Genomic DNA, 21,949 nt, shown 5'->3' with positions numbered 1-21,949 from the left:
CACCATGCCGCCCATCGGGTTGGAGATGTACAGCAGGTAAACAGACCATTTCAGTGGGTTCCCAGAGGAAACCACATAGAGAGTACTTGATTTCAGTAGAGCTGAATCCCTGAGGCAGTGTGCAGCGTACAGACACTACTATGTTGATTAGTAAGGGTGTCAATGGTTACGGGGAGAAGGCAGGAGAATGGGGTCGAGAGGGAATGATCGATCAGCCAAGATTGAATAGCAGTGTTGACTTAATGGGCCGAATGGCCTAATTCTGTTCCTATGACTTATAAACCATGGTATGTGTAGGAAAGAACTGCAGATGCTGGTTTAAATCGAAGGTAGACACAAAATGCTGGAGTAACTCAGCGGGACAGGCAGCATCTCTGGAGAAAAGGAATGCGTGATGTTTCAGGTCGAGACCCTTCTTCAGACTAATGTTCGGTATCACTGACTAGAGCTGCAATATCCAGGCATCAGCCTTCACTTGACATTGTGACGGTCAATGCTCAGCGGCAGTTAGTCTTAGAGCAGTTGTACAGCACAGAAACAGGCCCTTCAGCCCACCTTGTCCATGCCCACCAAGTTGGCACACTGGGCTAGTCACACGTCTGCAATTGTCCCATATCTCTTTAAACCCTTCCTGTCCAAATATCTGTCCAAATGACTTCATGAACATCATTTCTGTAAACATATTCACTTCCATGGCTTCCTAGCGGGGAGATATTTAGAGGACACAGACTCAAGGTGAGAGGGGAGAGATTCATGAGGTACCTCAAGGGCAACTTCTTCATTCAGAGGGTAGTCCGTATCTGGAATGAGCTGCCAGGGGAAGCGATAGAAGCGGAATTGCTAAAGACATTTGACAGATACATGGATAGGAATGGTTATGGGGAATATGGGCCAAATGCAGGAAACGGGACTAGCCCAGTATGCCAACCTGGTCGGCATGGACAAGGTGGGCACTATGATCTTCAACCTATGCCTTCTAGTTATTGATGGGTAAAAGACCCTGTGCATTCACCCTATCTATTCCCCTCATTATATTATATACCTCTAAAGATCAATCCTCATCTTCCTGCGCTCCATGAAATAGTCCTAGCCTGCACAACCTCTCCCTATAGCTCAGGCCCTCGAGTCTTGGCAACATCCCTCGTAAATCCTCCCTGCACTCTTTCCAGCTTAACGACATCCTTCCTATAACAGAGTGACCAAACCTGAACACAATACTTCAAAAGAGGCCTCACCAATGTCATATACAACTGCAACATAACGTCGCAACTTCAATACTCAATACCCTGTCTGATGAAACATCTCCCTAACGCATTTTAAACCTAGACTGTCAATACATGAAAGATTGTGCTTTTGTGTGCAATTTCCCTAATATTATTCTTTAATGTGTTGGGTGAGGGATGTTTGGGACAGCTCTAGAGACCCAGTTCGATCCTGACCTTAGGTGCTGTCTGTGTGCAGTTTGCATGTTCTCCCTGTGACTGCGTGGGTTTCCTCTGGGTGCTCCGGTTTCCTCCCACATCTCAAAAACATGCAGCTCTGTAAATTGTCCCTAATGTGTAAAGAGTGAATGAGAAAGTGGGATAACCATAGAATAATTGTGAACGAGTGATCGATGGCCAGCATGGACTCGATGGGCCGGAGGGCCTGTTTCCAATGCAGTATCTCCAAAGTAAACCGATATGTTGGCTGTAGGAGACGTCTTGCATGATATCATTGACCCAAGGCAAATGTAATGCTAGCATTTATTTCGAGAAGGACTAGAAAATAAAAACAGGGATGTAATGCTCAGGCCTTATAAATCGCTGGTCAGACCACATTTGGAGTATTGTGGGCATTTTTGGGCGCCATATCTGGGGAAGAATGTGCTGGCGTTGGAGAGGGTCCAGAGGAGGTTTACAAGAATGATCCCGTGGATGACTGGGTTAACATATGATGAGTGTTTGACGGCACTGGGCCTGCACTCACTGGAGTTTTGGATGAAGTGGGACCTTAGTGAAAGGCCTGGATAGTGAATGTGGAGAGGATGTGTCCACTAGTGGAAGAATCCAGGACCAGAGGCCTCAGAATAAAAGGACGTACCGTTAGAATGAAGATGTGGAGGAATATCTTTAGTCAGAGGGTGGTGAATCTGTGGAATTCACTGCCACAGACATGTGGAGGCCAAGTCATTGGGTATCTTTAAAGCATAAATTGACAGATCCTTGATGAGTAAGAGTGTTGGGGGTTATGGGGAGAAGGCTGGAGAATGGGATGGAGAGGGGATAGGTCAGCCATGATTGAAGGGGGGGAGTGGAGTCGATGGGCTGAATGGACTGTTCCTATGCCGCCTGGCCTGCGTTCACTCACCGGGATGCAGGGTGTTGCCGCTGAGCTGCTCGGTGCCTGGGCCGCAGTCCGAGCTCTTGTGGTGACCGACTGCAGGTCGCAGCTTCCTGACCTGCAGCTGCGCCGAGCGCAGCACCTCCACCTCAGACCGCAGCTCGTCGTTCTGGTCACGCAACTCCTGCGGAGGTGAAGGCAGGAACCTCAGAGCAACGAACGTGCAGTAAACCACATCCATCCAGTGTTTAGTTTAGTTTGGAGATACAGCATGAAAACAGGCCCCTTGACCCACCAAGTCCGTGCCGTTCACAATGGTTTTAATTTATCTCACTTTCACATCCACTCCCTACACACTAGGAGCAATGTACAGAGGGCCAATTAACCAACAAACCTGCACATATTTAGGCTGTGGATGGAACTGGAGCACCTGGAGGAAACCCACGCGGTCACACAGAGAACGTGCAAACTCCACATGGACAGCACCCAAGGTCAGGATCAAACCTGGGTCTCATGCTGTGAGACAGCAGCTCTACCCGCTGTCTCACTGTGTCGCTAGGCAAACGGGAAAGGTTCAGGTTTATTATTGTCATGTGAAAAGCTTTGTTTTGCATGCTATCCTATCTGATCAGGTAATACTATACATAAATACGATCAGTTCAAACTCAAGTACGATAGGAAAAGCAAAGGGGAGGATACAGGGTGCAGAAAATAGTTCTCAGCATTGTAACACAGCAGTTCCATTTAAGTCCAATGTCCACAATGAGGCAGAGGTGAATCGGGCAGGACCCTAGCTTATGGAAGGACCGTTAAGAAGCCTGATAACAGAGGGGAAGAAGCTGTTCCTGAATCTGATGGCACGCTTCTGTACTTTCTGCTGGACGGGAGCAGGGAGAAGAAGGAATAACCGGGGTGGGACAAGTCAGCGTGAAGTGTAGATGGAGTCAATGGTGGGGAGTCTGGTCTGTGTGACAGACTGCATCTACAATGGTGGGGAGTCTGGCCTGTGTGACAGACTGCATCTACAATGGTCGGGAGTCTGGTCTGTGTGACAGACTGCATCTACAATGGTCGGGAGTCTGGTCTGTGTGATAGACTGTGCTACATCTACAACTCTGCAATTGTTTTGCGGTCTCAGGTAGAGCTGTTCCCAAACCAGGCTGTGATGCAACCCGACAGTATGCTTTCTATGGTGTATTTGTAGAGGTTTGTAAGAGTCACTGGAGAGAAGCTGTATTTCCGCAGTCTCCTCAGATAGTGTGCCTCTTGGCTGTCGTTTCAATGTGGTTGGTCCTTGAGAGAACCAAGTAACTCTCGCATCAACTGCTTGAAAGAAAAGCACCAACAGAAGTGACTGGGGATTTATTTTGCACGCGGTGTTTATATTAGAGTCAAGCTCCAAGAGTGTTTAATTGTCAGGCGTAACGGCAAGGGATCAATGTGATTTTTCCTTTCTGCAGCTTTCCTACCAACAAGTAGCGACCAGTCCTGAGCTACCGGAGACCCTTGGACAATCTTTAATTGGACTTTACCTTGCACTAAACGTTATTCACGTTATTCCCTGTATCTGTACACTGTGGATGGTTCGATTGTAATCATGTCTTGTTTTTCCGCTGACTTGATAGCACGCAACAAAAGCTTTTCACGGTACCTGTGCACTGTACACATGACAATAAACTAAACTAAAATAAACACAATAACACACAGATCAATGTATAATAATCAATAAATGATAAATGAATGACCCTAATACTGGATAGCCATAAAGATGCAAAAACTAACATCCATAGTGCAACAAAAAACAGAGGACATGAGCACCCACTGCACGTTGTTGGAGAAGTGAATGGCCTGCCTGCTTAAAACTGGGTGATCACTGGTGTTTGTGCTGTAAAGCAGAGACTCACATCACCACGTCCTGCCCCCATCTCCATCCACTCGATCCACACACTTTGTGTGTATTTTTCCCTTCTTCGCAAGAATGGGGTTAACGAAGGAGACTGCAGAGAGTGGTGGACACTGCCCAGTCCATCACGGGTACTGACCTCCCCTCCCATCTGAGGGATCTACAGGAGGTGCTGCCTCAAACAGGCAGCCGGTATTATCAAAGACCTACAACACCCTGGCCACACTCTCATCTCGCTGCAAACATCAGGAAGAAGATACAGCAGCCTGAAAACCCTGGCCTCCAGGTTCAAGAACAGCTTCTTCCCAGCAAACATCAGGCAATTGAACTCTGCACAACACGAACCTCAGCAACTATTATATTTGCGGACTGTGTCTTTGGTTGCACTACGGACTTTATAATTACCATGTATTACAGTTATTCATTTTTTTATTACAAATTTATCTGTATGTAATTGCGTTTACAGGCCTGTTAAGCTGCAGCAAGTATTTCAAGGGAAGGTGGCGGCACAAATAGAAACAGGAGTTCAAGTGTACAATTTGAGATAAAAACGAGGGTACAACCTCACTCACGACAATAAATAATGATTTGTGGTCAAGCTCACCTTCACCCTCTGGCGAGTCCAAAGGAAGGCGTTAGAATGGAGAGAGAGAGTGGATAAAGTCAGTGCAAGGTTGTTGCTGTGTTCGTCCTTGCATCACCCAGACAGGAAGCAGCAAACGTTTGAGCACACATGACAACAATAAGTTCATAAGTTCTAGGAACAGAATTAGGCCATTCGGCCCATCATGTCTACACTGCCATTCAATCATGCTGATCTATCTTTCCTTCTCAACCCCATTCTCCTGCCTTCTCCCCATAACCCCTGATACCTGGTATAAGGGGGAAGATACAAGCATGGATAGCTAGATGGCAGAAGGCAGAGAGTGCCAATTCTGGCTGCCCATGACTAGCGGCGTTCTGCAGGGATCGGTGCTGGGGCCGCTACTCTTCACGGTGTATATTAATGATTTCTATGAGGGAATTGAAGTTTTCAGATGATACGAAGATGGGTGGAAGGGCAGGTAGTGCGGTGAAAGCGGAGACCCTACAGAAGGACTTGGACAGGTTAGGACAGTGGGCAGAGAAGTGGCAGGTGGAATACAGCCTAGCAGTGTGTGAGTCATGCATTTTTGGTAGTAGGAATAAAGCCCGAGACTACTTTCTAAATGGGGAGGGAATTCAAAAATCGGAGACACAAAGGGACTTGGGGGTGCTGGTCCAGGATTCCCAAAAAACTAACTTGCAAGTAGGATCAGTGGTTAGGAATGCGAATGCAAGGCTAGCATTTATTTTGAGAGGGCTACAATACAAAAACAGGGATGTAATGCTGAGGCTTTATACGGCACTGGTCAGACAGCATTTGGAGTATTGTGAGCATTTATGATTGGGCGAACATATGATGAGCCTTTGAAGGCACTGGACCTGTACCCGCTGGGGTTTAGTAGGATGAGGGGGGTCTTCATTGAAACTTACCGAATAACAAAAGGCCGAGATAGAGTGAATGTGGAGAGGGTGTTTCCACTATTGGGAGAGTCTAGGACTAGAGATCATAGCATCAGAATAAAAGGAGGTACCTTTGGAAAGCTGAGAAGGAATTTATTTAGTGAGAGGGTGGTGAATCTGTGGAATTACTTGCCAGATGGCGGTGGAGGCCGTCACTGAGTATTTTTAAGGCGAGATTGACAGTTTCTTGATTAGTAAGGGTGTCAGGGGTTATGGGGAGAAGACAGGAGAATGGAGTTGAGAGGGAAAGATAGATCAGCCATGGAAGGTTGCTTCTCAGATAGAGGCCTGTGACGAGTGGTGTGCCTCAGGGTTCATTGCTTGGCCCGTTGTCATCTACATCAATGATTTAGATGAGAACATACAGGGCAAGATTAGCAAGTTTGCTGATGATACAAAAGTTAGTGGTTTCGCAGATAGTGAAGATGGTTGTGAACGATTGCAGCAGGATCTGGATCGATTGGCCAGGTGGGCAGAGGAATGGTTGATGGAATTTAATACAGAAAAGTGTGAGGTGTTGCATTTTGGGACATCAAACAAGGGCAGGACCTACACAGTAAATGATAGGCCTCTGGGAAGTGTTGTAGAGCAGAGGGATCTAGGAGTGCAGCTGCATGGTTCCTTGAAGGTCAAGTCGCAGGTAGATAAGGTGGTCAAAAAGGCTTTTCACACTTTCGCCTTCATCAGTCAGAGTATTGAGTATAGAAGTTGGGAAGTCATGTTGCAGCTGAATAAGACGATGGTGAGACCACATTTAGAATATTGTGTTCAGTTCTGGGCATCATGTTATAGGAAAGATATTGTCAAGCTTGAAAGGGTTCAAAAAAGATTTACGAGGATGTTGCCAGGACTAGAGGCTGTGAGCTATAAAGAGAGGTTGTAGGCTGGGTCTCTATTCCATGGAGCGCAGGAGGATGAGGGGAGTTCTTATAGAGGTGTACAAAATCATGAGAGGAATAGATCGGGTAGATGGACAGTCTTATGCCCAGAGTAGGGGAATCGATGACCAGAGGACATAGGTTCAAGGTGAAGAGGAAAAGATTTAATAGGAATCCGAGGGGTAACTTTTTCACACAAAGGGTGGTGGGTGTTGGAACAAGCTGACAGAGGAGGTAGTTGAGACTGGGACTATCCCATCGTTTAAGAAACAATTAGACAGGTACATGGATTGGACAGGTTTGGAGGGATATGGACCAAGCACAGGCAAGTGGGACTAGTGTAGCTGGGACATTGTTGGCCGGAGTGGGCGAGTTGGGCCTGTTTCCACACTGTATCACTCTATGACTCTATGATTGAATGGCAGGGTAGACGGGCTGAATGGCCTAATTCTGCTCCTAGAACTTATGACACCCTGACTAATACTACAACTTCCCAGCTCAGGAATGAACAATCTGGATACCGCTTTAACAGAAGGGTCCCGACCCGAAACATCACCTATCCATGTTCTCCAGAAATGCTGCCTGACCCGCTGCATTACTCCAGCACTTAGTGTCTTTCTTTGTATACCAGCATCTGCAGTTCCTTGTTTCTGCTTCTTAAAAGAGGTTTAGTGTCTTGGCACTAATGCTTCGGCCCACTTGTCCATGCCAAGCAAGATACCCCATCTACACTAGTCCCACCTGACGGTGTTTGGCACATATCCCTCTAAACCTTTATTATCCATGTCCCTGTCCAAGTATCTTTTAAATGTTGTTATTGTACCTGGCTCAACTACCTCCTCTGGCTGATCTATCTTTCCCTCACAACCCCATTCACCCGCCTTATCCCCATAACCCTTGACACCCTTACCAATCAAGAATCTGGCAATGTCCGCTTTAAAAATACCCAATGACTTGGCCTCCACAGCCGTCTGCGGCAATGAATTCCACAGATTCACCACCCTGTGACAAAAGAAATTCCACCTTGTCTGCATTCGAAGCTCCTCGCCTCCCCCCTTGACATGGGTTCCCAGGCCCCGGACGTGACCACCTACCCTGCACTTCTGCTCGTACGCCAGGATAATCTCTGCAAATCGATCCTCTTGCCCAAAGAGCTCGATGTGTGAATTATCCACCACTCCGAGCTGCACGTGTGGGATGCATGGGAGATGGGGAGAGAGAGGCACATGTTAGACAGATTACAACATCACTTGGTTTCATGGTCATCGAGCTGTATAACATAGATGGTGCCAGTGAGATGAGTGTGGCCAGGATGGTGTGCGCCTTTGACGATAATGGCTGAATTTAGTTTCGCTTAGTTTTAGAGATACAGCGTGGAAACAGCGCCTTTGGCCCACAGAGACCCACGCCGACCATCAATCATCCGATCATACTAGTTCTATGTTATCTCACTTCCCTTACACACAAGGAGTAAATTACAGAGGCCAGATTACAGAGGTCTTTGGAGTGTGGAAGAAAACTGGAGCACCTGGAGAAAACCCACAGTCACAGGGCGAACGTACAAATCCATACAGATAACTGGCGTTGGAGAGGGTCCAGAGGAGGTTTACGATGAGCGTTTGACGGCACTGGGCCTGTACTTGCTGGAGTTTAGAAGGGTGAGGGGGGACCTCATTGAAACTTCCCAAATAGTGAAAGATCCTTGAAGAGTGGATGTGGAGAGGATGTTTCCACTAGTGGGAGACCAGACCGCTCAGACCAGAGGTCATAGCCTCAGAATAAAAGGACGTAAGTTTAGAAAGGAGAGGAGGGGAAATTTCTATAGTCAGAGGGTGATGAATCTGTGGAATTCATTGCCACAGAAGGCTGTGGAGGCCAAGTCAATGGATATTTTTAAGGTGGAGATTCTTAATTAGTACGGGTGTCAGGAGTTATGGGGAGATGGCAGGAGAAGAGTTGAGAGGGGAAGATAGATTAGCCATGGTTGAATGGTGGAGTAGACGTGGTGGGCTGAATAGCCTAATTCTGCTCCTACAACTTATTAACTTATGAATAAAAAGGCCAGGTATAGCGGAGCGGCCTATTGGGAACGGTCCTGTGGGAGAGAGGCTACAGTAACAACATTTCAAAGACATTTGGACAGGGATGGATAGGAAAGGTTTAGTGGGATATGGGCCAAATGTGGACAGTTTGGGCTGAAGGGCCTGTTCCGTGCTATGTGCTATCTTCCCCCAACAGAGGAAGGTGCCTGGCACTGGCAGAACTCCCTCCCCTGACCTCCCCCCACCCCCCCACCCCCACCCCAAGGCTGCACAAGGAGACAGATGGTGCTTACTTTATCTTTCAGCATGTAGTCGAGGTCGGTCTGTAACCTGATAATCAATTTCTCTGATTCAGCCAACTTCTCCACCATTTCCATCAACTCTCTCTGCAGACGCTTGTTCTCCTGGTGAAGGGGAAAACTGTCATCAAACAGCCAGAGTAAACCAGGGGTCTAGTTCCAACCTCTCACCACCAAAGCAACAGCCTGTGGGTTATCCGTTTATTCTTGTCACCTGCACCAAGATACAGGGAAAAACTTATGTTTGTGAGCTATCCGCTCTTCCCAGCTGTTATCAGGCAACTGAACCATCCTGTCACTGACTAAAGAGCAGTCTTGACCTCCCATCTACTTCATTGGAGACCCTCGGACTATCTTTATTAGGACTTTACTGGACTTTATCTCGCACTAAACGTTATTCCCTTTATCCTGTATCTGTACACTGTGGGCGGCTCAATTGTAATCATGTATAGTCTTTCTGCTAACTGGTTAGCGCGCAACAAAAGTTTTTCAATGTACTTAGGGTACCTTGACTATACTAAACTAAGGTCACACATTAGCGATGGGATAACAACCAATGAGATTAGTTTAATTTATTTTATTATTGTCACGTATACCAAGGTACAGTGAAAAGCTTTTTGTTGCTTGCTGTCCAGTCAGCGGAAAGACTATGCATGATTACAATCAAACCGTCCAATGTACAAATACAGGATAAAGGGAATAACATTTAGTGCAAGATGAAGTCTAGTAAAGTCCAATTATAGTCCGAGTGTCACCAACGAGGTAGACAGGAAGTTAGGACTACTCTCCAGCTGATAAGAGGATGACACAATTGTCTGTTAACAGCTGGGAAGAAATTGTCCCTGAATTTGGGGGTTTGCGTTTTCACCCTTCTGTACCTCTTGCCCGATGGGAGAGGGCAGAAGAGGGAGAGACCGACCGGGGTGAGGAGGAGAATTTTCATCCTGCACTCAAATTTACTTGGATTACTTCATCAACTTCACCACCAATTTTCATCCTGCACTCAAATTTACTTGGACCATCTGCAACACCTCCCCCCCCCCCCCCCCCACCCCTTTCGTGATCTTACAATCTCCATCACAGGAAATAGGCTATTGACTGACGCCTATTACAAACCCACTGACTCCCACAAATGTCTCAAATACACTTCTTCCCACCCTGCTTCCTGCAAACACTCCCAATTCCTCCGTCTACCTACCTCCTCCAGCAGCTCGTTCCATACACCTACCACCCTTTGTGTAAAATAAGTTACCCCTCAGGTTCCTATTAAATCTTTCCCCTCTCACCTTAAACCTATGTCCTCTGGTTGTTAATTCCCCTACTCTTGACAAGAGACTATTGCCCTCATGACTTTATACACCTTCTATAAGATCACCCCTCAGCCTCCTGCACTCCAAGGAAAAAAGTCCGAGTCTGCTCAAACTCTCCCTATAGCTCAGGCCCTTGAGTCCTGATAACATGCTTTGTCTCCGGAACTGATGCGCGACAATGCTGCAAACTATATTCTGCACTCTGTATCTTCTCCTTTGCTCTTGCTATTGTACTTGAGCTTGGCCTGATTGTATTTGTGTATGGTATATCAGATCTGATGGGATGGCAGCAAACGAGTGCTTTTCCCTGTACCTGGGTACAGGTGATGGTAATAAACTGGATTGTGAACCTTACCTTCATGGTCAGGGTGAGCTTCTCACGAGAGGACGTCTCCTCGGACCGGACAGACTCGAGATCCTCTTCCAGCTCCTTCCGCAGCTGGGTCACCTGCTGAACCATCAGCTCCTGAGCCTTGTCCATCTGGACTCTGACCGCCACCAACTTCTCCCTGTAGCCTTGGTCCAGGTGCCTGGGAGGGCAGGGGTTGGGAGGAGAAGGAATGACGTTGGGGGGAAAGAGCAGGAGAAAAACATGGAGGGGGGGGGGGGGGCAACTTATTGATGATGGCAGACACAAGGAACAGCAGATGCTGGAACCTTGAGCCAAATACAAAGTACAGGAAGAACTATGCCTGGTCTCAGGAAGGTCTCATTGGGAACATGGAATCGGCGAGACCAAGCGTAGACTCGTCGACCGTTTCCCGAACGCACGCGCTCAGTCTGCCAAGGCCTGCTGGATCTCCCGACTGCTAACCTTTTTAACTCCCCTTCCCATTTCCATAATGACCTTTCTGTCCTGGGCCTCCTCCACTGCCAGAGTGAGGCCACACAATAAACTGGAGGAACAGCATGTCACATTCTGCTTGGGTAGCTTACAACCCAAAGGTATGAACATTGAATTTTCCAATTTCAAGTAATATCCCTCTACCCCCCTGTCACCCTGCTCCTTTCCCCACCTCCGTACTCATCTCCCCTCTCTGATTCCCATATTTTCCTTTTATCCTCCCTCTTTCCCCTCCTCCTCGTCCCCTTCCATTCACATCCCTCCCACAGGCTGTTCATTTCACTCTTTGTCTTCTCTCCTTCACTAACACTCTTTTGTCTCCGTTTCTCCTCCGGCCTTTGCCACTTACTCCACCCATCTGCCAATCACCCCCTCACCTGTATCCACCCATCACTTGCCAGGCTTTGTCCTGCCCCCACCTCTCTATTCCAGCTTTCTACCTCCTACTCCATGAATCTGAAGAAGGGTCCCGATCCGAAACATCATCAATCCATTTACCCCACAGATGCTGCCTGACCCGCTGAGTTCCTCCAACAATTTGTATTTTGCTGATTATTATTGCTGGAAACTAGAGGGATATGGACGATGTGCAGGCAAAGGAGCTTAGTTTATGTTAACCTGGCATCACGTTCGATGCAGACAATGTGAGCGGAAGGGCCTGTCCCTGGTATAGAACATAGAACAGTACAGCACACAAACAGGCTCTTCGGCACACAATGTCTGCGACGAACATGATGCCAAGACCAACTCTTATCTACTTGCACATGACCCAAACTCCTCAATTCCCTGCATATCCATGTGCCTATCCAAAAGTCTCTTAAATGCCACTATCGTATCTGCCGTCATCACCACCCCCAGCCGCACGTTCCAGACACTCACGCGTTCTGGTAAAAATCTTGCCCCGCACATCTCCGTTAAACTTTGCCCCTCTCATCATACAGCTATGCCCTCCAGTATTTGATTATTCCATCCTGGGAAAAAGGTTCTGACTGTCTACCTTATCCAGGCCTCTCATCATTTTAAATACTTCTATCAGGTCTCCCAGGAACCTCCAACATTCCATAGAAAACAACCCAACACCTCCCTGTAGCTAATATCCTCTAATCAACTCCTTCTGCACCCTCTCCAAAGCCTCCACATCCATCCCCTAATGGGGTGACCAGAACGGCACACAATACTCCAAACGTAGCCTTACTAAAGTGCTATGAAGCTGCATCATGACTTCCTGACTCTTACACTCAATGCCCCAACCTATGAAGACAAGTGGACCATAAGCTTTGTGCACCAGGTTCAATGGGCTGAACGACCTAACTCTCCTCCTATGTCTTGTGGTCTTATGCCCTCTTTACCATTCCATCCCATACTCATACAGTATGGAAACAGGCCCTATGGCCCAACTTGCCCACATCGACCTACATGCCCCATGTACATTAGTCCCACCTGACTGAGTTTGGCCCATATCCTCTGAACCTATCCATGTACCTGTCTAAATGTTTCTTAAATGTTGCTATAGTACCTGCCTCAACTACCTCTTCTGGCAGCTTCTTAAATACACCCTTTTTTTGTAAAAAAGTTGCCCCTCAGGTTCCTATTAAATCTTTCCCCCTTCACCTTAAATCTATGTCCTCTGGTTCTCGATTCCCCCTATATGGACAAGAGACTTTGTGCGTGTACCTTATCTACTCCTCTCATAATCTTATACACCTGTATAAGATCATCCCTCATCCTCCTGCACACCAAGGAATAAAGTCCTAGCCTGCTCAACCTCTCCCTATAGCTAAGGCCCCCCGAGTCCTGGCAACATCCTCGTAAATCTTCTCTAAACCTTTTCCAGCTTGACATCATTCCTATAACATGGTGCCCAAAACTGAAAACAATACTCTAAATGCGACCTCACCTTGCTCCTATATAACTGCAACATGACCTCACAACTTCAATACTCAATACTCTTGACTGATGAAAGCCAATGTGCCAAACGCCTTCTTGACCACCCTATCTACCTATGATGCCACTTTCAAGGAACTATGTACCTGCATTCCTAGATCTCTCTGCTCTACAGAGCCCTACCATTCACTGTGTAGGTCCTGCCCATGTTAGTCGTCCCAAAATGCAAGACCTTACATTTCTCTGTATTAAATTCCACCAACCATTCCTCAGCCCACCTGCCCAACCGATCAAGATCCTTTCCTAGAAAGGAGACAAAACGCTTGAAGTGGTTCCACATGTGCGACTGACCTGATCTTGGTCTCGTTGAGCAGCTCCATGGCAGTCTGTCGGTCGTCAACCTCCTTGCCCAGCTGTGCGTTGCGTTTCTCCGCTCGCTCCAAGTCCACTTGCAGTTTGTCCCTCTCACCCTGCACCTGCTGGACATGCCCCCTGTAGAAACCATCCATGTGATCCATCAGTCTGGGAGCTCACCACTCGACGGTATGTGTAGTTTACAACACGGGAACAGGCCCTTCATCCCACCGAGCTCACACTAGCTCCATGTTATCCCACTCTCTCATCCACTCTCGACACACTAGGGTCAATTAACCTACAAACCCGCACGTCTTTGAAATGTGGGAGGAAACCGAAGCACCCGGAGGAAGCCCACGCGGTCACAGGGAGAACGTGCAAACTCCACATGGACAGCAACCAAAGTCAGGATCGAACCCGGGTCTCTGGAGCAATGAGGCAGTGGTTCTACCCGCTGGATAGTAAACTCTCCAATTTCAAGTAATTCTCCCCCATCCCCTCTCTTTCCTCTGCACACAACCCTGTGCGCACACATTTATCCCACCATCTTCCACCCTCCAGTCACCCTGCTCCTTCCCCTCCTCCGTACACTCATCTCCCAAATCGGAGGCCCCCAATTCTCTTTTATTGCCCCCTCTTTCCACTCCCCCCATCCTCTTCCACCCACATCCCTCCCTCCGGCTTTACATTTCACTCCTCCTCCTCTCTCCTTACCCAACAGCCTTTAATCCCCCGCAAGAACGTGGATTATAAAGACCAGACTTGCTGTTCTGTGCACTACCCGCTGCCCGTTGATTTACCCCAGTCTGAATGCTCCGGCGCTTTGGTCAACACGTCCGCACTGAATCTACGGCCAATAAAGCTCGGCAGCGTCTCAATCTGCCCTGGAGATGGAGAAGGTCCACCATGTCGTGGAGTCAAAAAGCGCAGAAACAGTCCCTTCGGCCTAACTTTCCCACACTGACCAACATGTCCCATCTTTACTAGCCCCACTTGCCCATATCCCTCTAAACCTATCCTATCCATGTACCTGTCTAAATGTTTCTTCAACATCTCTCCAACAACATGTCTCCAACAACTCTCACCAACCTCTGCAGATGCATTGTGGGAACCATATTTAACCTTTCCATTGACCTTCGCAAACCATTCCACTCCTGGTCACTATTTGGTTTTCCATCTATTATTGTCTCATCACCAAATTTTTGCAAACAGTAAACTTCAATCCCAGTCACCACACTAGTTATAGAGTCAGAGTCATACAGCACGGAAACATTGAACAGCATAGCACAGGGACAGTCCCTGCAGCCCACAACGTCTGTGCTGAACATGATGCCAAATTAAACTAATCTCCTCTGCCTGCACATAATCCATATCCCTCCATTCCCTGCATATCCGTGTGTCTATCCAAAAGCCTCTTAAACTGCACTGACGTATCTGCCACCACCACCCCTTGCAGCACGTTCCGGGCACTCATCGACCTCTGTGTAAAATAATTTGCCCCCAACACATCCCCCTTAAACTTTCCCCCTCTCACCTTAAAGCTATGTACTCCAGTCTTTGACATTTCTACCCTGGGAGAAAGCCATCAGCTCCTACCTTGCGTAACAGCCTAAACATCCTTTAGATTACACGTGTCGAGAGGAGATAGACAATAGACAATAGGATTAGAGGGAGGTGCTTACTGAAGGTGGTCGATTTCGTTCCTGTAGCTGGTTAACGCTGCCCGATGAATCCCATTCCTGCTGCACATCATCTCGTTCTCCAGAGCAGCGGTCAGCTCAGCAAGGCCCACCTTCTCCTCCACACTGAAATCCAAGGCCTATGAACACAGGAACAACCACGTGTGGGTCAGCAAGAGGGGAGAGATAGTCAGGACAGAGAACGAGAACGAGAGAGACAGAACGAGAGAACGAGAAAGAAGAGAGAGAGAGAGAGAGACGACAAGAGAGAAAATGTGAGAGAGAGAGAGAGAGAGAGAGAGAGAGAGAGAGAGAGAGAGAGAGAGAGAGAGAGAGAGAGAGAGAGAGAGAGAGAGAGAGAGAGAGAGAGAGAGAGAGAGAGAGAGAGAGAGAGAGAGAGAGAGAGAGAGAGAGAGAGAGAGAAAGAATGAGAGAGAAAGAATGAGAGAGAGAGAAAGAATGAGAGAGAGAGAAAGAATGAAAGAGCGAATGAGAGAGAATGAGAGAGAGAGAGAGAGAGAGAGAGAGAGAAAGAATGAGAGAGAATGAAAGAGAGAATGAGAGAGAATGGGAGAGGGGAAACTAGAGAGAACAAGAGAACACGAGACTCAAAGGTCAGTACGAGTGGTGTCTCACCTGTAGTATCTCGCGACTGTTTTTAATTCCACCCTTCTGCCACATGTTGATTATTTGTTCAGTTGATGTGTAGCCAGAGCCATCGTCCAGAGGTGAGAACAGCTGGGAACAGCTGGGTGCCAGGCCCGGGACAGCTGCCAGCTGGGTAAAAGACTGTGAATTCACCCAATCTATTCCCATGATCCATGTCCCTACAAATCCGTGCCCATCTAAAAGCCTCTGAAATGCTACTATCGTATCTGCCTCCACCACCCCCAGCAGCATGTTCCAGGTCCCCACCACGGTCCCCACCACTATCCCCCCCCCCCCACCCCACCCCCCCCCCCCCCCCCTCTCTCTCTCTCTCTCTCTCTCTCTCTATCTCTCTCTTTCTCTCTCTCTCTCTCTCTCATAGACCATGGAACAGTACAGCACAGGAACAGGCACTTCAGCCCACAATGTTTGTGCCAAACATTATGCCAAGATAAACTAATAATTTTAACTAACTAAGATAAACTAATCTCCTCTGCCTGCACCTGATCCATACCCCTTCACTCCCTGCACATCTAAAAGCCTCTGGATGAGGAGTTTCTCCATGAATTTACCTGCTTGTGTGTTCTATCCAAATATCTAGACAGTGAAAGTAAACATGCCTTTATGACTATAGGAATCTAGGTGTTTTGTCCAAGGAAAGGTGAGGGAGAAGATGGGAAGGGGTTAAATGTTGTAGCTGAGAGAAGCGTACATTGGTGTCAGACCTACCAGCCGGCACTTCATGGGAGTGGAAGCGGAGGCTCCGTGTCGGAGCAAGCCCTGAAGGAATTCCCTGTGACTCACTCTCTCATCGCCATCATTGTCCAGCTTCCTGAACAGACTGTCAACTTCCTGTGGACCAAATCACAAGAACTTCAAAATGCATGGGGCGGCAGCGGGTGGAGCCGCTGCCTCACTGCGCCAGACACCCGGGTTCAATGCTGACCTCGGGTGCTCTGCGTGGAGTTTGCTCGCTCTCCCTGTGACCGTGCGGGCTTTCTCCGGGTGCTCCGGATTCCTTCCACATCCCAAATACATGCAGGTTTGTGGGTTAATTGGCCCTCGGTAAATTGCCCCTAGTGTGCAGGAAGTGGATGAGAAAGTAGGATAACATAGAACGAGTGTGATCGTTGGTCAATGTGGGCTCAGTGGGCCGAAGGGCCTGTTACCATGATGTATATCTAAACTAAACATGGAAAGTACATGGCACCGAAAATCTTATCACCAAACCAAAGTTTGCAGCATTTGACCAAATTATTTTATTTAGACTTCCAGCTTCTATGAATGGCATCACCCCAATTTGTTAATGGGCAAGTGTTGGTGAGGCTGCACCTGAGGTATTGAGTTCAGTTTTGGTCACCTTGCTATAGGAAGGATGTCGTTAAGCTGGAAAGAATGCAGAGAAGATTTCGGGAGAAGTTGGGAAGGCTAAGGCTTTATTCCTTGGAACGCAGGAGGCTGAGGGGTGATCATCTAGTGGTGTATAAATCATGAGGTGAATGGATCTGGTGAATGCACAGTCTTTTACCCAGTGTAGTGGAATTATAAACCCGAGGGCATAGATTTAAGGTAATAGGGGAAAGATTTAATAGGAATCCTAGGGGCAACTTATTCACAGAGGATGGTGGGTATAAGGAACAAGGTGCTAGAGGAGGTAGTTGAGCCAGGGACTATCACAACATTTAAAAGACACGAAGATACCAACACGAGAGCCAGGTCTAGGACTACCAGGTCACGGCCTGTTGAGGGGAGCTGGTACTGAATCCGGCCCTGCTCATCTCCGGAGACCTGAGGAGCCACCGGCGACATCGGACACAGGGCGAGGAGAGGAAGTGGGGACGAGTAGAGGAGGGGATGAGGAGAGGAGGTGGGGATGGGGAGAGGAGGTGGGGACGGGGAGAGGAGGTGGGGACGGGGGAGAGGAGGTGGGGACGGGGAGAGGAGGTGGGGGACGGGGAGAGGAGGTGGGGACGGGGAGAGGAGGTGGGGACGGGGAGAGGAGGTGGGGACGAGGAGAGGATGAGGAGAAGAGGTGGGGACGAGGAGAGGATGAGGAGAAGAGGTGGGGACGAGGAGAGGAGGTGGAGACGAGGGGAGGATGAGGAGAGGAGGTGGGGATGAGGGGAGGAGGTGGGGACGGAGAGAGGAGGTGGGGATGAACAGAGGGGGTACGGGACCAACATGAGGGACCAACATGACTCTAATGAGTACTTTTGTAACTTTGTCGGCGCCAGAAACCTGGCGACTCTTTTGTGCACTTTGTATATTTTATGCAAAAATCAAAGACTTTCACTGTCCCGAGGTACATATGACAATAAAGCATCATTGGATCATTGAGGTTTGAACACCACACACACACCTGGTCACTGAGGTAGCCCAGACCAATGTTATTGCAGACCGTCACCAGTTCTTCTCGATGGAGATAGCCACTCTGGCCCACACCCAGCTCCTCCCACAGGGCCTGCACGTGGCCCTCAGTGGCCTCGGCCCCAGAGTCCGACCATCGGCAACCGAAGCCACCGTGACGGCCGCTGCCCAGCTGACCTAGAGGAGAACGTTCAACAGAAACACGCCTCAGTGTTTACAATTCTCACCCGGCCATGGGATCAGTGGTGACCGAGAACAACACACATTCTTTATTTACTTAATTATTTAGAGATGAATGATGGCACGGTGGCGCAGCGATAGAGTTGCTGCCTTACAGCGCCAAAGACCCAGGTTCGATCCTGAGTACAGGTGCTGTCTGTACAGAGCTTGTACGTTCTCCCGGTGACCGCGTGGGTTTCTTCAATTTCCAATTTCCTCCCATACTCCAAAGATGTGCAGGTTTGTAGGCTAATTGGCTCAGTAAAATTGTAAAAATTTCCCTAGTGTGTGTGGGATAGTGTTAATGTGCAGGTGGTTGATGGTCGGTGCAAACTCGGTGGACCAAAAGGCCCATTGTTGCACTGTATCTCTAAACTAACCTATACTAAGACACGGCATGCAAACAGGCCCTTTGACCCACCAAGTCCATGCTAACCATCGATCAACTATTCACACTAGTTCTATGTTATCCTATTTTCTCATCCACTCACTGAATACTAATGAAGCTAATTAACCTACAACCCCACATATCTTTGGGATGTGGGGGGAAACCGGAGAACCCGAAGGAAACCCACATGGTCACGGGGAAAATGTGCAAACTCCATGAGGATTTGGTGCTTTGGCCTTAGTCTGGAAGTTTCCATTAACTGCAAGGGTTAGCGGGGAGAATATTTGAGAGAAGCCACATCCACATGCTTGTTTCAGAAGCTTGTTGGATTTCACTGCCCCATCAAAGGCAAGTCTATTGTTTATCGATCATCCATGCAAACTGAAACTCACATGCCTAAATGTTCCTTGGAGATAAGGATTAACACAACCAAATATTTGACTGCATTTTGTTCTGTGGTGCAAAGTCTTTTGAATTTCAATAAATGTAAAGTAGGTCTAAACAAAAAAAATATCTTTAACCTCTTGATCCATCCGGTCACAGTTTTCAGAGATATACACTGACTTACCTGGGCTTGAGTTAGAGGGAGAGGTTGGATAGGCTGGTTTTTTTTAATTTGGAGCATAGGAGGCTTTATTGAGGTGTACAAGATCATGAGGGGCATGGATAAAGTGAACGCTCACAGTCTTTGTCCAGGGTGAAGGATTCTAAAACTAGACAGCACACTCTCAAGGACCAGCCTCTCTCTCCAGCTAATACCCCCTAAACCAGGCAACAATTCTGGTAAACCTCCTCTGTACCCTTTCCAAAGCATCCACATCCTTCTTGTAATGGGGTGACCAGAACTTGCTATTGAGGGCGTGCAGCGTAGGTTTACTAGTTAATTCCCGGAATGGCGGGACTGCCGTATGTTGAAAGACTGAAGCGACTAGGCTTGTATACGCTGGAATTAGAAGGATGAGAGGGGATCTTATTGAAACATATAAGATTATTAAGGGATTGGACACGTTAGAGGCAGGAAATATGTTCCCAATGTTGGGGGAGTCCAGAACCAGGGCCACAGAATAAGGGGTAAGCTACTTAGAACGGAGATGAGGAAAAACTTTTTCAGAGAGTTGTAAATCTGTGGAATTCTCTGCCTCAGAAGGCAGTGGAGGCCAATTCTCTGAATGCATTCAAGAGAGAGCTAGATAGAGCTCTTAAAGATAGCAAAGTCAAGGGACATGGGGAGAAGGCAGGAATGGGGGTACTGATTGTGAATGATCAGCCATGATTACATTGAATGGCGGTGCTGGCTCGAAGGGCCGAATGGCCTACTCCTGCACCTATTGTCTATTGTCTATAACTGCATGCAATACTCCAAATTCAGCCTAAACAAAGTCCAAATTCAGCCGAAACAAACAAATGACTTCCTGACTCTTAAACTCAATGCCCCAGTCTACGAGCGTACGCATACATTGTGTCTTCTTTACCACTATCTACTTGTGGTGCCGCTTTCAGGGAATTATGGCTTTGGGCCCCAAGATCTCTCTGTACATCAATGCCATTAGGAAATATGGCATTAATTGTCTATCTTCCCCTTGCATTTGACCTCCCAAAGTGCAGCTTGTTTACTGGACATGTATCTGCATGTTATTGCATTAAAGCTGCAGCAGGTAGGAATTGATTTCTCTAACTTCAAGTACCCCTTGCATCCCCCACTCTCCATACCTCCCCCACCCAAGTCGTACCAGCTTCAAAGACGTCTTGTTGAGACTCATTGTCTCACTCATTTTCACCTAGGCCACAGCTAGCAATGGCCTGTTTTCTTTACCAGTGTTATTTTTTTACATATCTTTCATTAATTTGAGCTATATCTCTCTACATCACCATCTATATCCCTCGTTTTCCCTTTCCCCAACTCTCAGTCTGAAGAAGAGTCTCGACCCAAAACGCACCTATTCCTTTTCTCCAGAGATGCTGTCTGACCTGCTGAGTTACTCCAGCATTTTGGTGCCTATCTTAAGAATGTAATTTTTCCGTAGTTGGGAGACAACATTTCCCCCTCTCACCTTAAAGTTCTGCCCTGTAGTCTTGGACATTTCCAACCTGGGGAAAAGGTTCTGACTGCCTACACCACCAAGCAGAGTTACAGACAAAAATAAATTAAAGGCAAGCGACGCACCCATTAGCTCTTCATACAGTCGACTCCAGAACCAGGGGCCACAGGGGTAGGCCATTTAGAACGGAGATGAGGAAAAACTTTTTCAGTCAGAGAGTTATGAATCTGTGGAATTCACTGCCTCAGAAGGCAGTGGAGGCCAATTGTCTGAATGCATTCAAGAGAGAGATAGATAGAGCTCTTAAGGATAGCGGAGTCAGGGGGTATGGGGAGAAGGCAGGAACGGGGTACTGATTGAGAATGATCAGCCATGATCACATTGAATGGCGTTGCTGGCTTGAGGGGCCGAATGGCCTACTCCTGCACCTATTGTCTATTGACTCTTGCAGTAGCTGCCAGCATAGACCCTTTCCATGGCTGGGAGAGTTTCACACCAACAGGCAGCACTGTACCAGACTGAGTAGCAGACAGCATGGATTAATTTGTCACATGTTCTCACTTGTAATCCGCATTAGAAGTTTAAGTTGCAGAAAATTTGTGAATCCCAGAAAAAATAATTGTAATTTACTTCATAAAGAGTAACCTAGAAGTTCTAATGATAACCACAACTTTGTAAAAACTCGATTAAAAACCTCTGTGGGCGATACATGGAAATCACATCTTTGACATTCGGAACCTAATGAAGACCAAGTCGTAGTAAAACGTTTAATCTCATTAAGTGGTTAAGGGAGGCTGTTCCCATATAGACTCCGAGATACATCGCCGAAACAAGTCCTTCAGCCCATCGGGTCTGTGCCGACCAGCGACCATCCCGCACACCAACACAATAGGACAATTTACAATTATACCAAAGCCAGTTAACCTACAAACCTGTATGTCTGGAGTGTGGGAGGAAACCGGAGCACGCGGTCACAGGAAGAATGTACAATCTTCACACAGACAGCACCCATAGTCAGGATCAAGCCCAGGTCTCTGGCGCTGTAAGGCACCAGCTATACTGCTGCACCACAAATTGTTGGTGATGCGGGAAGTGGACACAGAATAACCGTCAAATATGAATATTGATTTTTCTAACTTCAAGTAATCCTTGCATCCCTTCTCTCTCGGTCCCTCCCAACCCTAGTCGGTCCGTACTAGTTTCACTGTTGTCCTGCTGAGTTTCACTG

At 47.6% G+C, this 21,949-nt stretch overlaps 1 protein-coding gene across 6 annotated transcripts in view; it reads right to left on the bottom strand.

Moving 5' to 3' along the window:
• The window catches only part of ninl (ninein-like), a 51,647-nt gene that overhangs the window by 17,076 nt on the left and 12,622 nt on the right, over nt 1-21,949 (bottom strand). For 2 of the 6 annotated variants that reach the window (XM_078405299.1, XM_078405301.1), the window contains exons 6-14: nt 18,068-18,252; nt 16,438-16,560; nt 15,697-15,849; nt 15,064-15,200; nt 13,379-13,519; nt 10,655-10,829; nt 8,984-9,094; nt 7,743-7,832; nt 2,350-2,506 (exon numbers count right to left, since the gene is read on the bottom strand). In XM_078405299.1, coding sequence (XP_078261425.1) covers nt 2,350-2,506; nt 7,743-7,832; nt 8,984-9,094; nt 10,655-10,829; nt 13,379-13,519; nt 15,064-15,200; nt 15,697-15,849; nt 16,438-16,560; nt 18,068-18,252 — 1,272 coding nt within the window. The remainder of the gene's footprint in view (nt 1-2,349; nt 2,507-7,742; nt 7,833-8,983; nt 9,095-10,654; nt 10,830-13,378; nt 13,520-15,063; nt 15,201-15,696; nt 15,850-16,437; nt 16,561-18,067; nt 18,253-21,949) is intronic. The other 4 variants (XM_078405300.1, XM_078405302.1, XM_078405303.1 and 1 more) reach the window with 4 other exon arrangements.

This window comes from Rhinoraja longicauda, chromosome 9 (assembly GCF_053455715.1).
Source record: "Rhinoraja longicauda isolate Sanriku21f chromosome 9, sRhiLon1.1, whole genome shotgun sequence".
In the NCBI taxonomy this organism is placed as follows: domain Eukaryota; kingdom Metazoa; phylum Chordata; class Chondrichthyes; order Rajiformes; family Arhynchobatidae; genus Rhinoraja; species Rhinoraja longicauda.
The sequence above is the reverse complement of the archived record's forward strand: the minus strand, read 5'-3'. Positions and strand labels throughout refer to the sequence as shown.